The sequence below is a fragment of the Grammomys surdaster genome, unplaced genomic scaffold, assembly GCF_004785775.1.
Source record: "Grammomys surdaster isolate TR1022 unplaced genomic scaffold, NIH_TR_1.0 126546, whole genome shotgun sequence".
Taxonomy (NCBI): Eukaryota; Metazoa; Chordata; class Mammalia; order Rodentia; family Muridae; genus Grammomys; species Grammomys surdaster.
The window spans coordinates 14,354,082-14,379,001 of NW_021621338.1; the positions used below are offsets into that span (position 1 = coordinate 14,354,082).

General features: G+C 41.8%; 1 protein-coding gene across 1 annotated transcript in view; it reads right to left on the reverse strand.

The window, feature by feature from the left end:
• Nucleotides 1–24,920, reverse strand: part of Nek10 (NIMA related kinase 10) — a 156,625-nt gene that overhangs the window by 21,613 nt on the left and 110,092 nt on the right. The window contains exons 26-30 of the mRNA XM_028760706.1: nucleotides 18,960–19,143; nucleotides 18,785–18,871; nucleotides 16,821–16,875; nucleotides 12,122–12,159; nucleotides 1,042–1,142 (exon numbers count right to left, since the gene is read on the reverse strand). Of these exons, the coding sequence (XP_028616539.1) occupies nucleotides 1,042–1,142; nucleotides 12,122–12,159; nucleotides 16,821–16,875; nucleotides 18,785–18,871; nucleotides 18,960–19,143 (465 nt within the window). The remainder of the gene's footprint in view (nucleotides 1–1,041; nucleotides 1,143–12,121; nucleotides 12,160–16,820; nucleotides 16,876–18,784; nucleotides 18,872–18,959; nucleotides 19,144–24,920) is intronic.

Below are 24,920 nucleotides of genomic sequence, written 5' to 3' on the forward strand. Positions count from 1 at the left end.
AGGGTGGAAGAAGGGGGGGAGGGAGGGAGGGAGGGAGGGAGGGAAAGAAGGGGGAGGGAAATTTTACTTTGGCTTACAGCTATAGGGCTTACAGTCTGTCACAGCAGGGAAGGTTCCATCGAGAAGCAGAGTACAGCTGGTCACACTGGGTGACTGGTCACACTGGGTGACTGGTCATGTTCAGCTCCCTTTCTCCTCTTTATTCAGCCCAGGACTCTAGCTTCTGATATAGCCACATCCGGGATGGGCCTTACAACTTCACATACTTTTTCAACTTCTGGAAAGTCCCTCACATTTCTTTCGTAGTGGTTTTAATGGTCATCAAGTTGGAAATCAAGATTAACCATCATAAGACAGCTATGCCTCTCAAAGCCTAGAACAGTACCTGGTGCTTGAATAGGTGCTTACTAATTATAGGACAGTGAGTGGTGGATTTAACAAAAGCACCAGATGGCGCTATCTTGAACTTCAAAGTACCTATTTTCTTACCCAAATAGCTTTACTTAGAAAAATGTTGTCACTAGTAAGTAGCACATGCCTTAGATAGAAGAGTATCCAGTTGTCTCTCATTAGATCTGTGGGTCCATAGCCAATAGCTAGCCTTCAGCCCTGGACTTCTCAGAACTGAAGTATTATTCAGATTCACAAATAGGAGGTCTTAATAGTCCTGAGTATTATGGAAATGGGGGAGGGAGTCTGGCTTTCATATCCTTGAGAGGCTGTGTTGTCAAATCAGATGAAAGGAGAGGTCCCATTCCCTTTATTCCTATGATAGGGCTGCTTATAAAAAAGCAATCCAGTTCTGCTCCTCTTTGCACTCCACAATACAAATCCACTTGTTTTAGGATGGAGAGCACAGGCAGAAGCCGTGAAGAAAACAGGACAGATTTACTTCTAGGCAGGTCCCCACATACACACACATGGTCAGAGGGGTGAGAATGATTCTGTGTTCACTCTAATTCAAGCTCCGACAAGACTGTGTGCTTTCATCTGTGTTAGCTTTGCTTCATGGCCGAGAAGTGTACCACTGTAGACACTGACCTGCGTGATGTAGATGACTTTATGCAGCTGGATCAGGATCTGCTGAATGGGGTCGCAGATCTGCCGCACTTTCCGCTGGGATACGGCGATGCCTGCAGATGCTGTGGGTGATAAAGTCAGAAGAGGGCTGTTTGTTTGCTTGCTTGCTTGCTTGCTTTTAAATAATAAATTATCCATATTGCCTATTAACACATTTTAAAGCTAATTTTATCGAAGCTACTAGACACAAACACCATGTAGGTAAAACTATAGTAGAATTAAGTACTGTTCAAATCCTTAATTATTGAAAATCTTAATGGCTACTTCAATTTCTTTCTGGGTTAACTTGTCCTGAATTCTCCCTGTAAACTCACTGCACATTCACAGATTCTGGCTAATGGCTGTCAGTGTGGACAAGAACTGCTTCCCCGGCTTTATATTCCCCTGTGTGGTGGTTTGTTCTTAAGGACTGCAAAGCTAGGATAGGAGTGGCCTCCCTCCCTGAATTAGGCACATTCATCTCTTCTCACTCACAGATTGCCATGGACAGCATAGAAGATGCCAGAAGAAAATATCCCGTCTCTTCCCTCCGAAACACACACACACACACACACACACAAACACACACACCTATAACATCTTATACTCATTTGCCATAATCTTATTAAAATTAAGTTTCTAAGGCCTTCTTTTCTTCCTTCCATACCATCTCAAGCATTTAAGAGATTAAATCTGTTATAGTAATTGCTTTAGCAATAGCTGCAATTTTAAAGATTCTTACAAGTACTTTCAGAAAAAGGTTGTGTGTCTTGCCATAAATGGTTTGTTTTCAAAACATTTAAGGAGAATTTTATATGGCTATTTAAAAACATGAAATTATCCCTTTCAGAAACAAAACAAAAGGGGAAACAAAATATGAATATTTTCTTTATGGATAGCTCTATGTACTTGTTTGGAAAATTAGCACAAAAAATAACCCAGCTCTGTACCATCTGAGGCTAATTTTTTGTTTAGATGTAAAGGCTCTATCTCTTTTGAAAACTCCTTGTAAGCATCAATTATTGAATCATTAAGATGTGATTTAATAAATTACCCTTGGGGTGAAAAGCTGAGAAATCAAATCACAAGAGTTCAGAGGAGTAGTGATGCTGGCTGCTCCTCACAGTGTGCACCAGCCTGGGGAACAGTAGCCCTAATTTCTGCAGCTGTGCTCCCCACCCAAAGACCCCCTAAAGGGCAGACCTCTGTCTAAGTTCCCTGAAGACAGGACTGTGTAATGGCACTAAGTTCCCCCCTGAAGACAGGACTGTGTAACAGTACTAAATTCTCCCCTGAAGACAGAACTGTGTAATGGCACTAAGTTTTTCCCTGAAGGCAGGACTGTGTAACAGTACTAAGTTCCCCCCTGAAGACAGGACTGTGTAACAATACTAAGTTCCTGCTGGCATCAGGAAACTGGAAGCCTCAGGTGTGTGTCGCCTTCACGTTGGCTCGTCCACCATGACTTCCAGCTAAAGGCTCACAGCATGGTTGAGCAGTTTTAGGCTTGTGACAGCAATTTGAATGGGTATCCCTGACTTGACTCTACTTTACCATAAATCTGCTAATCTGTGGTCCTAAACACAATAACAAGGAGGTAGCCAGAATGTCTACTGTTCAACATACAGCTATATACTTTTAACTTCAAATAACTGGGTTTTAACTCTATCCAACCACTGCTCCTCAGTTCTAGGAAGCTCTTGACTTTTGCAAATAGCTTTGATCGGTTGCTTTCTTAAAAATGAATGTTAAATGTTTAATTACAAAAGCTTCCCATAAATCAAGCAAACAAACACACAAAAACATTATTACAGATGAGGCTCAAGGCTCTGGGAAGCATCTCTCTTCAGGGCCGCTCACTCAGAAATAATAGCTAACATTAGCTGTGTGTGTTACCTTTCTGCCTTCTATAATATCCATTTTACACACATGCACAAGTAACTCCCAACAGTGACTTTCAAACTATCTCTGAGCCCTGACATCAGTTTAATAGGTTATGAGCAGCACTGTGAAAAATGAACGCAATGACCTGGAACAGTACTGGAGCCTGTGGAGTATGCCACGCGCAGCAAGGGCTGTTCAGTTAGCATCAGTATACTGCTCGTTGAGGGCAACTTCCAACAGAGTTTGAAAGGTAAAACCATAAAAAGAATATGTGTGTATTTATATATGTACATGTTTATGTATATGTGTATATAAAAAACTTCCCTTCTCATTCATTTTCTCCTCTTCTTCTTCCACCTCCTTTTCAGCTAAACAGTGACACATTATGTCCCAGACACTGTTGGTGGGTGGGGGGTGGGGGTTGTCTTTCAGTGCATTATGGATAGAGCAGTTTCGGCTCATTCCATATGACACTGGAGAAGGCTGTGGTTTGCCTGTGCGCCCCGGGCTTTGCTTAGTAAGTTTTGTCTGGTGAGGACCTCAGCTCCCATCAATTTCTCTTGGCTGTCAATGATGCCATAGTGCATGTCTCACTGAGGAGCCAAGGCCAAAGACGTACTCGTTTCTCATTGAGACAAATGTCTCCTAAAGTGACTGAATTATTTCACACTCTGACCAGAAGTAAATGTACTTTTCCATACCCAGATCAATACTACATACTATCAAATTCTAATTACGTCAATCTATATTTTTTCCAACTTTGTAGTTTTGAAGGCCAGTGAAATTATTAGGGTTTTTTGTCATTGCTGTTGGATTGCTTATATTTTAATTGATTTGCAAATGTTCTTTGAATATCCTGAATTCTACTCCCTTTGAATTTTATGTTAAAAGTATTATATATTTCTACTTGATCTGTTACTTATCTTTGATTCAAAGATACTTCTTACTACTAACATATAGAATAAGGAGATTCCATGTTCCACACCCTGCCAGAAATCTCTGAGATACCTGTTGCTGTCACACTATGGGGGAGAAGGATGCCTGTCACAGATACTATCCTGTGGCATGAGTTGGCTTTAGGAAACAAAGGAAATTTCAAAATGAGTCTTGTGTTCAAGGAATCCTCATCTAACACTTGCAAACAAAGGATTTTTCAGGCAACTTCAGTCCGTAGCTAACTACAGTCTGGGAAGCATCTATATCTTCATCTATAGCTGAGCTGACACTCAGCTTTGCTGAATCCCCCTACAGTAAAGTGTAACTTAACCCTTAGGCAAACTATAGCATTTTAAAAAACAAGTAAAAATATTCTTTTATTTTTCCTTATTTACTAATTAGTGATAACCAAGATCATGGCAATCCCAGTAACATCATGTTATCTCATTTTGATAATTTTCTCTTAATACATTTTCAGATTAACTCCCTGTCAATCCTGCACGTCTTAAGTATTGACAGATGTATCCAAATTTTTTCAATTTTTTAATAAATACATATTAATTGCACATGTCAGGTCAGTAATGACATGCCATGTGTGTCTAAGGTGATAGTATGTCCCTTTATTATCCACAGTCACTGCCCTCCCTTTCTTCTCCTATCATCCCTGGACTATTCCTTAATAGCCTTCTTACAAATAAGGATATTTTATAAAACAAGTTTGCCTGAAACACCAACGAATAATCAAGGCTCTGGATGCACACATACACACATATACAGCATACACACTAAACACACACCACACATATCACATACAAATCACCCACACATACATACACACACACATTATACCTCATCTTCATACTACACACCATACCACACACACACACACACACATGTACTACACACCATACCACACATACACAACACACACACAGCATATACACACACATGTACCGCAGCACATACACATACCACATACATACCACATACACACCACAATACACACACAAAACACAATGCACACACACACAACACATACACATCATCCATACCACACACATACACTATACTCCCCACATACACCATCCCACAGACACACATATTGAGAGAGAGAGAGAGAGAGAGAGAGAGAGAGAGAGAGAGAGAGAGACAGAGAGACAGAGAGACAGAGAGAGAGAGAAGGAATATGTAAGGACAATCATCTATAATATGGTGCCAATGTATTTCTTATAGCATAATATTATACATACATTGTTTGGTCTTAAAATTTAAAGATGTAATGAAATTATTCTTAATAAAATAAAGGTTTAGAATTTTAACTTTATAATTCTTTATAGTTTTATTACTAAAAACAGAACAGCAACAAAAAAGAAAGCATGCTATTTTAACAGTCAGGATAAAATATCAAGCAGTTATTTTCTGAGTTCTTCCAGCCACGAATCAGAAACTCTGAGACAGGCAGACAACATGGCAGTAGAGGAGGCAGGGCCTCCTGAACAGGGAAACTAGTGCTCTGAAACACCAGCCAGGAATGGGGGCGGGGTGTGGACGTGCTGGGAGGACTGTAATGAATGAGGAGGCCTCTACTAGACATGGGCCATAGCTCTGGCATGATGGAGGGCACACCTGACTGGAGACCTCCAAGCAGAATACGAGTTTCACAAGTGACATCATCAGCCAGCTCTGGCCTGGTTGGGCAGTGTCACAAAAGGTATAGTCAGTGCTCAGCAGGAAAGGAAGGCAGGACCCACATAGACAGTGAGGAAGGCTGAGGGCTGCAGGCAGAGGCCTGGATTGAGTATTTTCTCTTCCAGGTACCAGCAGTACGCTTTCAAGCAAGGCATTCTGCTGAGCTCTTGCTTCCTCATCCGAAATGGGAACACAGTAAAAAGGAGGAAACTACAGGAGGTTGACGTCATGCACACCTTAGGGGGAACCTACAACATGTGGCAGCTGTCTGCGGACAGCCAGAGCCAAGATGGCTGCTGCAGTGTCATCCTCAGAGAATGACATTTACCATTGTTTGATCTTGATTTGCCTCCTGAATCTGTAAAAAAAATAAATAAATAAATAAAAAATTCAACCTCTGTCATCATGTAATATTACTACATGGGTATGATTGTTTGTATATGCTCTCTGCCCAGGGAAGGGCACTATTAGGTGGTGTGGCCTTGTTGGAATAGGTGTGCCACTATGGGCATGAGCTTTAATACCCTCATCCTAGCTTCCTGGAAGCCAGTCTTCTCCCAGCAGCCTTCAGATGAAGATGTAGAATTCTCAGTTCTTCCTGCACCATGTCTGCCTAGATGCTGACATTTTCCAGCCTTAATAATAATGGACTGGACTTCTGAACCTATAAGCCAGCCCCAATTAAATATTGTTCTTTATAAGAGTTGCCTTGATCATGGTGTCTGTTCACAGGAGTAAAACCCTAACTAAGACAGAAGTTGGTACCAGGGACTGGGGCATTGCTGTGATATGCCTGACCACGTTTTGTTTGGGAGAATGTAGATTTGGGGACTTTGGATTTGAAAAGCCATGGAATGCTTTAAGTGGGGCTTAATGGGCTATCCTAGTAAGAATATGGAAGACTGTTACTGAGCATGATTTGAACTGTGCAAACATAGCCCAAGAGGTTTCAGCATAGAGACTGTTTTTTTGTGGCATTTTGGTAAAGAAAATGGCTGCTTTTTGCCATTGTCCAAAGATTCGGCCTGAGGCTAAGGTAAAGAAATTTATATTAATTGGATTGACAAAGGATATCTCAATAAACCTCAGCAGAGACTTTTAAAAAGCATCTCTGAGTCCACACAAGAGCATCACTCCCTGACTATTAAATTGAAAGATACAGAAATGGGGGCTGGAGAGGTGACCCAGCTCTTCATCAAGAGCTCTTTCTGTTCTTGCAGAGAATCTAAGTTCAGTTCTAAGAATCCATGTCAGAAAGCTCATAACTACCTCTAACTCTAGATCCGGTGGATCTGATGCCTCTGGCCTCTGTTGGCACCTACATTCATGCACACATACTCCTACACTAAACATGTACACATACACATAATTAAAAATAAAATATAGAAAATTATTAAAAATATCCTCATCAACAGGCAGCATCCTCCTGGGACCTGGCACACCTTGCTCAGTGTTTCCTGGACATGAAGAGCTAGGAAGCAAGTCATCGTTGGTAAAACAAGCTTGTCCCTTCCTCTCCCACCCAAGTCTCAAGCCTAATAGAAAATTTCTGGTAAGAAGCCTTCACCTGAAGTGTTTCGAAGAGAAATACTTAGAAAATTGGACTGTTTCATATTTGGCCATATTGGTACACACTTGATGAGTTATCTTGGGAGTGGGATTAAAGTTTGAATCCAAATTTTATTCACAGTTCATATGCAGTCTAAATACACAATAGTTTTTCTACACATAAGATACACACAACCTGGCCATGATTTTGCACATATTCACTGACTGGGATTCAGCATGTCAGATCAGGTGAAAATCGTTCATGTCAGCACTTAAAGCCCCTGAGTGTGGAGTGTTTGGATTTCAGATTAGGTGTGAGGAGAAGCAAGGAACGTTGAAGCTATAGATCTGCACTGGTTACTCAATAAGTCATTTCCAATGCCTGTCCTCACAGGAGCACAAGTGTGTGTGTGTGTGTGTGTGTGTGTGTGTGTGTGTGTGTGTATGTGTGTGTGCTTACACACACGTACAAGCCTATTCAAGATGCTTATCATCAAGTTGAGAGATATAAACAATATACTCCAAATTCCAATGGAAACACAGAAAAGCACACAATTGTGTGCCAATTGCATTGTTAGGTTATTAGCACATGCACTTGTACTAAACTCTACCAAGCTTATGAGAAGGTCATTAAATAAGGTAAACATAATGGTAGATGGTGGTAGCACATGCCTTTAATACCCATACTCGGGAGGCTGAGGTAGGTGGATCTCTGTAAGTTCCAGGCCAGCCTGGTCTACAAAGCCAGTTCCAGGACAACCAGGTCTACACAGAGAAATGTTGTCTCATTTTTAATAAAGATGAACGTGTGGAAAGTCATGTGTCAATAACTAACTGGAAAGTAAGCCACTAAAGGCACCCACATGAAGACAGTCTGAATGTGAACTGTGGTGGTGTAATATTCAGGTAAAACACAGATTGTTTTATTCAGATTTGACTTTTATAAACAAAAAGCAAATACAAAGATAGACCATAGTCATTTAAAGTCACTTACTAAGAGCTTAGCAATCGTGAAGTGATAGCTTCTAGTGACAGTACAGATGAGAACTCTCTTAGGTCAATGTGCCAGCCCAGCCCCTGGTGTCATGTTCTGTCTAAGTGAATACTGAGGGAAGGAGGGAACCATCAGGATTGCTGCAACCATGTCAGGCTATCCTCTTAGCTGACAGCACATTCATGTTTAAGTCTCTACTTGGGCAGTCCTAGGCAGCAAAGTAGAGTGAGTCAGCTTGAGGTCATGAGATTGAGAGAGCTGGCCCTGCTTATTGCATTCTGGAAAATAGGCCCAGCACAGTAAAGCTGGTCCTGATTATGTGGGCATAAGAGAACCTACCTGGGGGGGGGGGGCAGGAGATGGGGTGGGCTAGCCTGGGCAAAGGGAGAGACCTGGTCCTGGTGGAGTAGGCAAAGGAGAACTGACAGGCTGATCAACTCAGCCTCCACCCTGGCCCAGATCCAGGGGTCTGAGTTGGCCTACCCTGTCTATGAACTACTGGAACACATGAAGGAGCTGTCCTATAGAACCATAGCTGCAGGATCTCCATGACACAGGACAGCAACAGAATATCTGAGAGGAATCCCAGTGAGGATCCTATATTGATAGTATAGCAGAAGCCAGAGGTTTTGAACCAGACCAATGACTCATTGCAATGAACATTTGCAAGTAAAGATATTTGGGCAAACGGTATACTGCAACTTCCACAGAGAGATTTTGTTGATATTGTTGGGTTGGGTTGGGTTGGGTTGGGTTGGGTTGGCTTGGCTTGGCTTGGCTTGGCTTGGCTTGGCTTGGCTTGGCTTGGCTTGGCTTGGTTTGGTTTAGGGAGAGGTTGCAAAGGCAGAGGGTGAATATGAAGGGACAGGGAGATGAATGGGATTGGGGTATATGATGTGAAATTCATGAAGAATCTATTAAAAAGTTAAAAAAATCTAGATAGAAAAAAGTTGACCAGGATGCTTATATGCTCCACAGGTAAAGCACTGATCATTAGCATAAGGACCTGAATCTCCAGTATCATGTAAAAGGCATCTCTGCTATTCCAGCAATGTGGAAGTAGAGACAGGAGCATCCTGAAATGTACTGACCACTGGCCTAGTGAAACAGATAAGCTTCAGGTTCAGTGACAAACCCTGTCTCAAAAGCTAAGGTAGAATGTAACTGAGGCCCCTGACCTCAACCTCTGGCATCCACCACACCTTCCCACATATACATGCACACCCACATACACACATGAACTCATTGACAAACTGTACACAGAGGCATGTATATGCACAGAGATGTTTTCAAGATTTTTGTTTATGTTTAGAACTGGCATCTATATATAGCAAAGAACATTGCTGGCTCCCATTACAGAGATAACATAAACTGTTTTATACTTTTTAAAAATGGTTCAAATTGAAAAAGCTTAGAGAAATGGCATAAATTGCACTTGGGCATGGTAAAATCTGCAGAAGGTATCTTAAGTGACTAAAATAACTTACACACTGATTCCTGGCCAATGCCTGCCAACACTTCAACCCTAAGTTTTCAGTTCTGTAGACAGGAAGACATCTTACTCAGCCCAAGGAATATAACATACTATTGCTATATCTAGGTAATGGGATAAGATATGGCATAGAGTCTTTTAACAGCATTAACTGGAGTAGTTTGGTGTTCATGGTTCTACAGGACTGGGGTGCCTCTCAGTTCTGCTGGTATCACACTATGGAATCAGACACCATAAGAACCAGTCTGCATGATTGTATAAAACAGCAACATGCAAGTCCAAAGTCACAGTTCTCATCTGGCTGTGTTGAATGACACTGAACAGTGATTCTTGTGTACTGGATGCATTCCTGAGGATTGCTCTGAGCCTGACTAACTTCTCTTTTTCCTGACATTGTTAACAGAATATTTAGGAAATAAATAAGGGCAGTAGATGTTATGTTTAATTTCTAACATGTTTCTCCCTACCTAAGAAAGCTGGATTTAATGTTAAATAAGTAAAAATACAATAATAAAACATGCCTTAAAACACTACACAAGTCATTCACACATGTTGTGGTGTGTGTCTTCTTCATAATTCAGCATGCTGGTGTACTTCTCAACTGACACCCTGACTAACACCTAGGGTGGAAGTAGGAGTCGTCTTGAGGTGTGCCAGGAGTGATGATACCAGCAGGTGAGGTAACTGAGCAAATTGCCTGCTGCCAGCTACATGTTAACTTGTTAAACCAACACTGGCCCAGATTTACCGGCTACACTTTCAAAAACACTTTTACAGTAGGCAGAAAGGAAAATTAGCATTAAAATGGGGGAAAGTGAAGAACCAAAGTTTGGACTAAGAGGCAAGATAGCTCACAGGGGGAGCCTGCTCCTCCCCTGTGTGCCACAAGATCAGCAGAAAATGAAACTCTCATTCTGGGAGTAAGAGGTAGCATTTCCTGACTGACACTTAAAGTGTTTTAGTGCTGTGTGGCTCAAACTTTAATATTTAAATCAACATTTTTTAAAAGCCAAAGTATAAAGAGATCTTATCTAAATTTGCAGTATAAATCGTTTTCTTAAAATCAAACCTTACACTATACCAACTTAACTCACCCTTCAGAAAAAAAATGAATTCCTATAATGAACGTCACCGGCCCATGGCTGCAATGGCCCATGGTTACTTACACGTGTAGGAGTTCTGCTCTCACTGTTAAATAGCTGAAAGCAGCAATCATCTCAGACCCACACTTATGCTTCTAACTCACCTTCTCCAGGCCAGCAGCATGGCAGCCAGGGTCCATGTGGTACTTTCAGGCATTTTAACAATACAACCATCTTGCATTGTATCTATGCTGACATTGTGACAGCCTTAAACTGTCGGTAACCCTTTCAAAGGAAGTTTAATAGCTGGAGAGACATGGCCTAAAATTACTGAAATCCTACCCACGTTATCAGTGCTCACTGCAAGCATTAAATGGACCAAACAAGACGAATTAAAGGGTAAAGGTCTAATTGCACCAAAGAACAATTCCAAATAGTCTGTATACTAAAATAAAACAGGTTGCTCAAGCATCGCACTCTCTGATATGTTCAAACCAGAATCATCAAGCATCTGCTGCATTGTCTACAATGAGTTGATAATTTACAGTTACTATTGGACTCTGGCCTTCCTTAATCATTCTTACTAGAAATTAGAAAACTATCCTTATCCCACAGCATCATTAGAAATACTTATGTCTCATGACATAATTTGGGGCTGGTGAGATGGCTCAGTGGGTAAAGTCACTTGATCTTCAAGACCAGTGACATGAGTTCAATCCCTAGGAATTGCCATGGAAGGAGACACCTGATACCACATATGGGTCCCCTGACTTGCATGCATGTACCTGAGCAGGTATGCATAAGCACAGAGAGTAATACAGATAAAATAAAATCTAAGAATAATTTTTAATTTAAAGATATTATCTAATAGTTTCATTTCAACCAAACAAAACTGTCAAGAAAAGTAACTGTGTTAGAGCAAAAAAGAAAAACTATGTCAAGAAAAAAAAGGCAGGGAAAAGTACCTTCTAGCAACGAAGAGGTTGAGTTTTCAAATATTTATATAAAAATGTCAATATTTTTTGGAGTAGTTAGATATACTTTATAGCTTAAGTGATTGATAGTCATTTGGTGCCACTGAACTGCAGCAGTGGAAGTCAGTCAGAATTCTGCTGTGCCACAATTTCCCCTGGAGCATCACTCAAGATACATTAAGCTCAACTTGTGTTCATTAGACATGTACTTAATATCAAAATGGTCTGCTGAGCACTATCATGATGTTTGGGACTATGGAGAGTCACAGCAGGCAGGCTCTGGAACTGCCACTCTGCACTAACTTGTCCTCTCCTTCCTTAGGCGGGCCCAGGGCATAGCGGTGGTGCTTTCCCAAGCAGATGGAGAGGCAGCAAAGCTGAAGCAAGTAGGGGAGAGGGGTGAACTGACAAGCTCACTCACACTGGCTTTTGGGAGGGGACAATATGGGTCAACTTGAGTTACCTGGTCTTGGTCTTGATCCTAGCCCACCAATGAAGTCCCTGGAAACAGAATCAGACAGGAGCCATTAGGAAAGTTCAATCTAATGATAAACAGTTACTGAGAATTGCATTTTTCTGTATTCAGTAAAGAAAGAAATCAACATTTTTGAATGTAGGATGGACTTCATAATGGTAAACAAACACACCTTGTTCTTCCGGGGATATATCACACACACACACACACACACACACAGAGAGAGAGAGAGAGAGAGAGAGAGAGAAAGAGAGAGAGAGAGAAAGAAAGAGAGAGGTATATTTGCACACATACATATATATACACATACCCATATACATATGAATGGTAGTGTCTCATGTAGCTCAGGCTAATCTCAAATTTGCGTATAGGTAAACCTTGACTGCCTGTGATCTGTTTATTAAAACAACTAATATTAACTTTTTATGTCTTATATTTTCCATGCTTTGTCCTTGAAATGAAAAATAAAAACTAATCACTATATATTTCTATGAGAAGAGATGAATTTATGTTGTAACAATTACTCCTCCATAGAGTATCCACTGCTGTTAACATCTTTCCTCCTTGTCTCAAAATTTTAGATTGCCCGATCATTTTAAAAGTCAGTCCCAAAGCTTTCTTGTGTGTGGAGGTGGCCTTTATCCAAATCAGGAACACTGATGAACAGCCTTCCCTATTACCTTTCGAGGTGGGATCCAAAGCCTATTTTTTAGAAGTTTTCTGAACCCTAATAGGTCACATGATGCCACACGGACCAGCAGGTAGATAGTGAGCACAAGTGAGGAGCACAGTGGGAGTCTGCTCATCAGCCCTGGAGGCGAGGACTCACAGTAAGCTTGGCTGACGGTTGTCTTGCTCCAACCGTTTTATTTCATCACGGATTTTCAGTATTCATTTGTAGCTTGTACCTAAGTTATTATGCATAACAAAGTTGGCATGCATTTACCAACCAGTCCAGTTTAAATGCTAGAAAAATCCCTGAATCTCAGTCTAACAAAGGACTTCTCCGTTTATTCCTTTCTACCTCCTTTTACCACTGACTTCAAACTTTCTAGTTAGACACATTTTTAAAAAGTAGAAAGGTGAGATGAATCTTGTATTTTATTTCATCAAATAGACCCAAAATATCAATATTTTAAATGAATACTACTTATACTGTTTTACATTTAAAGTAACATGGGGTACCTCCATTGTACTTGCCACATTTTTGACTATTCAAGCCAACACATGTGCCCAGCTATCTCCATATTAAACGTGGCAGACCTTTCTATAGGAGGTGTCACTCACCGTCCCTGCTCACTGCTTTAGTCAGGCCATAAAGCTGCTGGGTCTGACGCTTCATGGCTCTCATCACCTAATGGTAAATTAAAATGCAATTTGTGGAAAACTTTCATTTGTGTTTATGTATGGTTTTGAAAGGCTGGCAACATACAAATGGAGCTATCTGGATGGTCATTTTATTGTCCTGAAAGGTCTTTTAAATATTCTTATTAAGTGTATATGCGATAGGACACAGGATCTGTATCTGGCAACTGTACCCAGCTGCTACAGGTTTTGTACTGCTCTGTAGAATTCTAGATTCCTTTTTTTTTTTTTTGTAAGCTTTAAGGTGGAGGCTGGAAAGATGGCTAAGTGATTAAGAGCACATACTGCTCTTGAAGAGGACCTAGGTTCAAGTCCCAGAATATAAGACAGCTTACACTCATCTACAACTCCAAGTTTCAGGAGTTCCAATACCCTCTCCTGGCTTCTGTGGGTACATATAATCACAGATGTGCATAAGTACATACACATATTTAAAAATAAAATAAATCTTAAAATATTAAGCATTAGGGAATGTTTACATAAACATCACACACACACACATACACACACACACACACACACACAACTGTTTTCTTGGAGACCCTGTGCTACACACCAGTAATGAAAAGAAATCATCCTCCTAGTGTCAGCACTTCTAAGGTTACTGTGCAGTATGGCAGAAAAACCATTAATTTTCTCAAAGACAAATCATCAGTTGCAAGAATGGACAGTCATTTGTGACTTCAAAAAAGCATACATCCACTGTGAATAGAAGCCACAGTAATGCCCAGCAATAGATGGACAGATGGTGGAAATGACACAGTGCCTGAGGCAATTCTAGACCGAGGCACACAGGATGCTTATGACCTATGGAGCGTTGTGATTCCAGATGATGACATTCCCACAATAGCTCAAGCTGGCCATGGGGATGATTTAACATGGAGAAGTTTCAGACATATTTTCTGGTGAGAAGACTTAGCATATTGAAGATCCTGTCTAATAAAAGTTTTAAAATGGGCACAAATAGCTCCTGAAGCTGGTGAGAGTAACCATGTCTTAGAGGCTGAAAGGACACTGAAGACCATGACCTCTAGCTGTCCTTGCATCCAGCATGACCTGGTCCACAGCTCATGCCTTGAAGAGTCTGAAGTGATGAGTGGAGATTTAGTCTGCAAGTCCACCCACTCCAGTCAGCGGTAAGGCAGAAAATACAGCCAAATTCCATGGTTTTTAAGATAGATTTTATTCTGAATTGATGCGAGCACAGTGTGAATTGCTTTGGTAATTATTTTGTCAGAAAAGCGTGAATTACTTGGATAATTATTTTGTCATTAAAATCCCAGCCATGAAAGAGATAATGCTCTAGAATTTTCTCTCAAGGAAATCCTTTAACTACATCATCAGAAGCTTGGCTTACAACACTAAGAACATGTCCTGGGAGGTTACTGCAACCATGACATACAAAGTAGCTAGAATTCTCAACATTTATCACCATGACAGCTGTGACAGGGAACTTGACAGGGGTTGGGCTCTTGTGTTTAGTCAAGGTCTTCCCCCACTGCAGTGTTAACAGAGCTGGTATCTCTGTGAGGAGGTGGGACCAGATTCTCGGCTTTCCCTTCAGACGGTACTAATGGATAAAAGCAAACAAGCAATAAGCAGGCATCTTAGAACTGCCATAGAAAAGGGATACCTCTCTCACAGCTACATAGTACTGTTTGTTTTGTGTGGCTAGGAGGACTGATGGGTAGACACTGGCCACGGCCTGTTTGGTTTGGGTAAGCAGTGATGGAGCACACACATTCAATAAAAGTGAAATGAGACCCAGATTATGAATAAGAAGTGGACACAGAATAGCCATAAATAGATAGTGAGATGGGAGGGAAGGATCATGGGTCCTGAGAGAGCAGGAGGGCTCTCTGGTCACATCAGTGAAGCTGCATGGTCAGAAACCTCCACAGTCACCTCTCTCCATGAAAACTGGAGTCAGGAGACACTCTCTAATGAAATCATGCTCACAAAGAAGGTATTCACTGCAGTAATCTCGGACACTGCAAATATCCAATGTTTCAGAGCAGCCAGCCAACTACACCCTGTTGCCTTGGCAACAGAAGGCAAGTAGGCATGGAGAAATCCTGTTGCCTAAGAAACAGAATTTTAAAAAAAAATGGGTCTTAATCTATGGCTAACACTATAAATTAATTCAAGGACGTGAATAAGGTTTCAGTCTTTTACAGTAAGAAAGAGAAATTGCAATGAGGTAATTCATTAATATACTAATACTAGCATCCAACAAACATCTGTGCATCAGCATCTGTATGCAGCATGCCGTACCAGGAGAGTAAAGTAGAGCCCATACACAGTTCAGACTAAGCCTGGCATACCGTAATAAATGGCCATAACATGAGAAGATAACTGTCATCTCTTTTGAATGAATCACTGCTGATTAGGTCTTCCCTGTAGATTGCCTTTAAATAGACATATCTTGAAGTTATGTTGATCCCAGGAGGCTTGGTCCCATAAGCTAACTGCCCCAGTCACTCAGCATATTCTGCGGCTATTTCTGCCTCTAGAGCTTCTGAGACTACTACAGTCAGCCTTTGAGGTTCCCTCCATCCTCACCCAAGACCACCCAAACTGTTCTCCTAACTATCTTGGGACTTGCAAAGGCCAAATCTAATAGTTTGGTTTTAGTTCTTACCCTAAGAGGTTACTGTCAGAGATAACTAATGGCCCTTAAAAGTTTCTCCTTTCTCTTAAAAAAGAATGCATATATATGATATAAATCAGATAGTGTATACATCATACATATGACTATATATATATGTGTGTGTATATATCATATACATCATATATAAATTATATATAATCATATACAATATATACACACACACACACATGTAATCACTGTCCTTCTCAGCTGGTTGTGGCTATATAAAGGAGTTCTGCCTTTATGTGTGAGCAGGAGTCACACGCACACTCTGGGAGGGGACAGATCCTAAGGAGGAAGTGTGTGTCCCTCACCTTGCCCACATTTGCCATGGATTGGGTCACACATCCCTGTCTTAAAGACCCATTGTCTCAGGTACCCTCATTGAGCACAGCTATTCCATTGTCTTGGTCCAGTGTATGCTCAGAGAGACTGGTTGTTTGAATGTCACAAAACCAGAAGGCAAAGTACACTGTGTCCAGGCTGAGGCTTAGCACCCTTCAGCAGACTAAGCAGCCATAGGTTCCAGCTATGGGAGGCAGGAACTATCAGTTGCTATGTCCACATGTCCAGAATGACTTCTGTTAGTCATGGGGCAACTTAGCTCCAAGTGGCCCAGCGCTGTCTAGACTAAATACACGTTTAAGTCCACTGCTCCTCAAAACAACATACCTTGCCTGTGAGTGCCTTTCTTTTCCCGAAGCACTGAAACTTCTCTTTAAAATGCCTAAAACAAGAAAACAGAAATAGCTGTAAATTACTGCTTCAGAAACTGGTTTTTATTGTTGTTGTGTATTGCTTGTGTTCAGTGCTGGGGAGAGAGTCCAGGTCTGGTGTATACGAGGCCAGTGCTCAGCCACAAGCTGCATTGTGGCCTTCAACACCCCTTTTCTAAAGGGCAGAGGTTCTACTGTCCTAGCAATTTCCTCCGCTGTAATGACCATTTTTGTTCTTGACAGTATTACCTTGCATATACTGTTAAAAATTACTATGTACTAGTCAGTTCTTCTGTCTCGGCAGTTGTTCTTCACTGTAACCACCATTACTATGCACTTAATCTGTTATTGTAAGGTGTTTTTCTTCCAAAGGAAAGATACTAAACAGAAGATTGCTATTCGACAAGACAGCATGCCTGCATCACTTTCACCCTCGAGCCTGTGTGCGGACCTTTCTGTGTCAAGGTCTGCCTCTCTTGCTGCCCCCCTACTGTGTATCTCCAGCACTGTCTCTAGAGATAAGACCACCATTCTCATCACCAGAGCAAGGAAGTGCTTCCAGAATGTGCTGCACATTTACATGCATCAAGACTTTCCCCTGCATGTGAGAAAGTCATCTCCTTACCCAAATACAAACCGAGGCAAGAGCTTTTAGGAAATACAGAACAAAGAATAGGACATTGTGAGTGTTCCAGAAAATCTGTAAGCTCTAGTCAACATTTTGATAGAGTCATTATATAGAGAGAAGACAAAGACTGTGGCTAAATCCTTGGCACTCCACATGGATCTTCAGGAAGACTATTTTCTGCCTTCTTCCCTGAGGTTTTCATAGCATAACCACTGAGGAGACAGAATTATTTTTACTTCACTTATTTTAAAGTATCTCTAGTTAGAAGACTTAAATCCAGTTAATGTGCTCTTCTGAGATATTTATCTTTTTCTCCAATTCTATTTTAACATTTCTTTCAGTTTCGTGTCTGCCAAGTTGACTTGATCCTATTTTTTCCATAGTCTTTAAATTCTATCTAAATATATCATTTTATTTTCTGTCCTACTCCTCAATATGTTTTTAATTTTTTTATTATTGTTTCAAGTTCAGACTAATATTGGGCTGGCTTTACATATGGTATTTTTCATAGTCCTAGGTGGTTAAGATATTGATTTTACTTTAGGTGCACAAAACATATCATTGCAATGCTTGAGATCATTCATTAGCTTGATGCATTCCAGAGTCACCTGGGAAGAGAGTCTCAGATCAGCCTTAGTCAGGTTGGCCTATGGGCATGCCAGTGAGGGATTTTCTTAATTGGGTTAACAAGGTATGCCTGTGTGGATGACACATTCCCTGGATTTGGGACTGGACTGTGTGCGTATAGAAAGTGGCCTGAACACCAGCAGTGTGCACACACATTTACGTCTCCCTGCTCTCGGCTGCGGGTGTGATGTGACTGAAGTCTTTGCCTCCTTGACTCTCTGCTATGATGGATGGTAACCTGGAGCCATGAACTAAAATAAACCCTTCCTCCAGTAAGTTGCTTTTGTCAGCGTTTTATCACAGTGACAGAGATGAAACAGGAGCATTGAGGGTGGAAAAAAAAAACTGCACCAAAGTTAGTCTGCACCATGGCTAATTTCTCTCCTAAGTTTCCTTTTCCTCTAACCCATGGACTGATGAGATGCCACATCCATCATTTCTAAGGTGGTTTGGCTATCTGCAGCCTAATCATTTCAGCTCCCTACTCACGGTCTGCGTTGTCTGGTAAAAAATGAAAAAGCACGCCCTTGCCTGGTGTCTGGCCTCTGGCTTTACCCACAAGAGTGCTGCACCTGAGACAGGAGCCCCAGACTCCGTCTACCCTCTCTCTCCCATGGCCATGCTCACTGCAGTCCCACAAAGGCAGACTTGTACAGCAAGCTTACTGAATGTGGACTCCTTTAGGGGGCTCGAACTGGAGCTGCTACAGTTGTCCGAGACGTCCAGCTCATCATCTAGCTCAGAATACACGTCTGCATGTAGAAAAAAAGAAGAGAGTGAGTCCAGCAGCAGAAGATCCCCCAAGCCTTCCTGCCGTCCCCTTGTCCAAAGCACACCCACCTTTCTCCACACTATCCAGCTGGAAGTTGTCCTCTGACAGCACCTCCTCGCAGACCCTGTCCTCCTCCTTCCCGCAGGGGAGGTGGCAGCCCTCTCCAGGTAGCTCTGCACTCTCAGAAAGCTCACTTTTCAGGCTGGCTGCTCCGCTGCTGCTGCTGCTCAGACTTGCCTTCTCAAAAGTCTCCTGGAAGGAGAATTCTGGTCTTGAGCACCTCATCCTCTCTTTTCTCTACAGCAACCCACACTTGTTACTATGGGCATGTCGGCGTCTAAGATATCATTGCGAATACTTAATGCAGAAGAAATACCTTCAACCATGGGGCCCATTTAATCCATAACAAGAAGTAAATCTAAAATCAACCAACTAGCAAAAAAGAAAGAAAGGAAAAGAAAAGAAAAAAGAAAGGAAAGGAAAGGAAAGGAAAGGAAAGGAAAGGAAAGGAAAGGAAAGACTGGAGGCAAGTGTGCCCACACCAAAGGCCTGTGAGAACTAGTGAACTAACAGTATCTCCAAGAACAGAGCTCAGGGGCCACTTTACCAGAAACCTCTCCCCTTTGAGCCTTTTCTCAAATATTTGCAATGGCATCTGCTCAGTCCCATATCAGCTAAGAGGTTTTCCAAAGAACATTAGTAGCAGTCAAGCCAGGCCATGAGGAACGAGCAATGACATGCCCTACAAGGGGAGGGGACAGTAGTGATGAGAACCCTGTCACTCAAGGCTCCAGCTTCTCTCTTGTAGAACTAAACACAAGCTCCTCCAGAACTTTCTGAGAGGATGAAAGAGGTTGACTGTGAGACCACACCTAAGTCATTCATCTGGCCCAGGGCCTCAATATTCTGCTACACTGTATTATAAACCATATGCAGTATGTCTCAGGTTCAATAAGAATAAAGATGTTAAATGACACAAAAGGCTGGCAGCTTAGGGTTGTCAAAGCAGATAACTCTGAAAAAGGGACCACCCAAGTAATTCACAATACCAAAGACACTTTCTGTGTGGACCCATTTCCAGCAAGTGTAAAGAGCTGCCTGGGCTGTTGGCCAAAGATCAGCAGCAGAGCTAAGATACAGAACAGGGGCACAAATGGAGAAGCCATTAAAGAGATCAGGCTCCAGGCAGAAGAGTAAGAAGGACAGATGCTGTGACACTGGAGAGAGAAGCCTTCTGGTGACCTGTCAGACGCTGTTCTCATGAGTCTATCATTGCTTAGGTACTAAGATGCCCAAAGCGAAGCAAGTCTTCTTGTAAGGCTGGTATGTGTTTACCTGCTAATTTTTCACAGATTTCCCTACAATTCAAGCTGCACTCTTAGGCTTAAGGGGCAGGTTGTTGAGAATCCATTGGTGCCAAAATTAATAGAGGAAGAAAACTCAAGGTCTTATGGTATTGGATTAGTAAATCAATGATAGCATTCATGTGCTTGTTACCTCGGCAAGACATCTGTGCACTGAAAATAGTCTGTCCAGCAGGACATGTGTGCAGTGCAAGCTGCCTGCCCAGCAGGACATGTATGCCCAGAAAGACATATGTGCACTACAGACTGCCTGCCCAGCAGAACATGTGTGCTCTGCAGACATGTGTGCCCCGCAGTCTGCCTGCCCAGTTGCTGTCTATTATCATACCCTGGAGTCTTTTCAGCAGTCTTTTCCTCAGGTTCACCAACTCTTATTTCGTTGAAGTTAATATGTGAGTTAAAGAAACACACTTCTCATATGATTTTCTGTAACTAGTCTTCCAGTCATTGATGTCCAGTGTGCTTTTATGAGCCTGGGTTAATTCCTCCATTGCTTAAAAGATTTCTAACATCTCTGCTCTGCCCATATCTAGTTTCTGATCCAAACCTATCACCATCTTCTAAGACCCAAAATTTTACTCAGAATTCTCTGTCCTGGCTCTCTTTCTTCCTCTAAACAAACACACAAGATTCTGCTTCTTCTAACTTTACCCAACTGTTATCTAGGAGAAACTGTCCTCGAAATCAACACCTTACTTTCAGCTTTGTGCTCGTGACCACATCAATCTAAATAAGCTGTCATCTCCCGCTGCATTGCAAAGACCAACCCTCGGCACTTCAGACCCTTCTAAAGACTACCCAATATGTGTCAATACTGAGAAGAGGTTTGGGGTATAGATGAGGGATAGAGTTCCTTCCTCTCATGATCAAGGTGAGTCCAGTCCACAATACGATAGCACATATTGAGACCTTTTCTTATGACATCAATGGAATTAGATGTGGGGATCTGCAAATTCTGCAGCAAAGGGTTTTGTCTGTGGCCAGGGCTAGAGGGGGAGAATCAATAAAACCAAAGCAAGTAGTGAGGACCCGTGTTGGACTCATCACGTTGTGTACTAACCTAAAGAAAAAGAACATAAAGAAGCTAATTCTGAAAACCAGGAGACCCACACCATCCAAATCAAAGTTGAGAGAAAAATAGCAAGGCTGAGGACTTACACAGCCCAATTTCAGCACTGACAGTGCAACTGCTCACACACAAGCAGAGCTTCAGGCAGGAAGAAAGGCAGTCCCATAGGCTACCCAGAATGCTACAGAATACTGTGTCCTGAAAACTTCTGAGAGAGGTGAAAACCTGATAACTACTCTGTGGGGCAGTGGGCTATAAGAAAAGGCCAGAAACCTTGGGAGAAAGCTCTGAAGCCCCGGAAACCTTGGTCTGAAGAAGGCCAGTAGGACGGGAGGCCGCTTCGAACTTTCCCAAAGCTATCTGGCTCTCTTAGCTTCTGCTCCCCACAGCCCCTCCCACAGAGAGGTCCATGGCCTTTGATCACGTAGAAATACCACCTTCATGCAAATAAGGCATTCCCAAGCTCTCAAACCAAACCAATAGGGGTTGCCTGCTCTCCCCCAAAAAACTGTATATATTACCCAAAGCTCAAAAGTAAAAGAGATGTGATGTGGATGTGAGATCTTTCATGCTGTCGGAGACTTTTATCGTGGTTCCTCCCCCACTGCCCGGCTAGCCCGCGCACTTCAAAGAGCTGTTACACTTTTCCCTCTCCGCCGCCCGCCCGCAGGGAGAGGAAGCAAAAAGAGCTGTAATACTCGCCCACCTTTGGAGGCTGGAGCAGAAGTGGACCTTCCAGCTCGCGGCTGCGACCCGCCTGCGACCCGCCTGCGCCCCCAGTGAGCTTTGACCCACATCCTCAGCTGCGGTCTGCGCTGCTGAGTCCCACCGGGAAGTGCCAGTGCCCGGGCAGCCGCCTGTGCCCCCACACTGCCCTCCATGACCCCTGCGACCCCCGCACGAGCCCTGCCCAACACTACTCTACACAAAAAATATATTTTCTCATCATAAACATTCCACAGTGAATACTTTTCAATGTAAGATAAATATGTACAAAAAGTGTCAACCATGACCAAGGCACTGAGTTTATGATTTCAAAGGGTTAGAGTCCATGATAGTGGAACAAAGGCATGGGAGAAGGATCAACTGAGAGCCCACCTTGTGATCCACAAGCAAGAGCCAGAGTACACTGGGAATGGCATGAGTCTTTTGGATCCTCAAAGCCTGACCCCAGTGATACACTCACTTCAGCAAAGCCATACCTCCTAGTGCTCCCCAAACAACCACCAACTGGGGATCAAGTATTGGCCACTTTATTGAAACCACCATCTTCTTTATCCTGCTCTAGGGACTGTTAAACAATATATGGTTGGAAAGCTAGCAGTTTGTTTTTGGAGGAAAGCACACTACTACTCATGACCGAGAAGTTCTATTTCAAGTTATTACCTAAAAGAAATAGAAACATATCCACAAAATGTCTCATGTCATAAAGTTCATACCAGTCTTGGCTAAAACATTCCAATTTTGGAAATAATTATTCTATAACATGACAATGAAATGTGTCAGGCATTTATTTTATACATAAGTAATATATGTGTGTGTGTGTGTATGTATATATGTATTATAGTATACAGTTAATATACAATTAAATATATAAATAAAAATTAATAAATCAAAAAATAAAGTGAGTTAGGATACAACCTAATACAAATAGAACTAATATACATAAGATGGTGAACTCCTGTAGATATGGCTAGAATCCATAAGTTAGATGTGTATGAAGTCCACAAACCTGCAGCCCCAGCCTCAGTTAGGAGTTATCTAAGGTGGTGTGGGGGAGCTTTTAGATGAATGTGTACAGAATTGTGTGTGGGTAATGATTGTATGGGTCGAAAGCCAGTAAGCTCAGCACATAAACACACTAACACTATGTATATGTAAATTATGCTGATTTTAAGGGGAAGGCTGGATGAGAGAATTGTATCTATTTGGAGAGAGTAGAGCTGCTGAAAGACTAGTTTTCTTAAAACTTAATAACCAAAGAACATTTCCCAACAAGCCGAAATTTCCTAATTTCTAATATTTCTTTCCCAACATCATTGCTTGTTGCATTTTTGGGGCCTTGGGAGAAATTCAGTCAGCAATTAACCAGACTATAAAAGCAAAATTGTTCACCAAAACACTGTCCTTTTAAAATACATTATTTTCTGCATGGCTTAATTTAATCTTTTAGTGGAGGATTCTAGACACAAGCTTTTAGCAGTAGGCTCAGCATTTGTGAATGACATATGGTATAATAAAAACAAGGCAAATGGATAAATAAATAGAAAATTTTAAAAGTCCAAGTACACTAAAATAAAAAAAGAACATCCAGATGCTTGCATACTCTTCATTTAAGCATCCCACTGTAAAGATATCTGATAATTTAAGGGGAAAAAATCAGATTGGACCTCTGTCAATAAAGTATTCTAAGACATAGAACACATTGTGCTAGAAAGCTATCATCAGAATCCTATCATGATGTGAGTTTGTGAAAGACTCATGATTTTTAAAATGATGTTTGCTGCTAATTCGTACACCAGCTGCTCTGCTCTCCAAGTGGGATTTAAGATGTTGCTCCAGGATGACATAGTTAAGCTGCCTGACAGTACCACATTATCATAAACACCCCAATTAGGTATTTGAGTAAAGCCTGTGTTAGTAGAAATACAGGAGCTTTAAGAAAATCTAATTGCAGTCAGAGAATATGGGAACACTTCAGAACAGCCCAAGACCACCACAATGCTTCACTTGCTCTGGACATTTATCAAAAAGCCCACAAAAGCCAAGGCCTAGTATGCTTTGGGCACTATGGTACCACCACCACTGCCTACAGTATTGCTTGTTGAGTGGATAACTGAATGGCAGGGACCTGGAACAGGAGAGGAGGAAGAGCTAGCAGGACTGAGATAGTGCCTCCAACTCCCACTTCATAGCATGGACATGTATCTCAAGCTCTCATGTGTCCCAGTGAGAGGTCACAAGCAGGTCTCAGAGGAGGTCAGGAATCGTAATCCCCAAGTTGGAGATGAGGCTTGAAGGATCATGAGCAAGTATGACACCAACATTTAACAAAGAAAGTTAATTTCCCCAAACCAAAAAGTAGAAGTAGGTTCACAGTAGTGACGATCAGCAGAGGCTATCCCAGGCATCCAGAATGGCCCGCCTTCCACTGGTGTAAGCATGCCTCAGTCTCCTCCTGTACTCAGCTTCCATCTTGGCAAGAGGGGATGGAAAACAGAACTCTCAAAATAGAAAACAAATGTTTAAGTCCTAAAAGACATAAAATCAACAGTGGCTACATCTACCTCCAGCTGCCACCAGCAGGGACAATGGTTGCATACCTAACTTCTACCCAAATTTTATGAAATGAAACAATGAGAGGCATGTGGGGTGCATGGACGACAGTGACAGTCTTATAGTGTTTGAGGTTCTGGCACTGCTCACAATGCGTTGAGCTCACAGTCATTATCCTGTGGATATTAGTTTAGATCTGAGATAGAAAACCAATATGAATATTATAAAGAGGACTTTGTTAAGTTCTTTAAAACTGATAGGTGACAGGCATTAGTCAGGGTTGCTAATGTGCTTGCTACACAAGTGTAAGGACCCGAGTT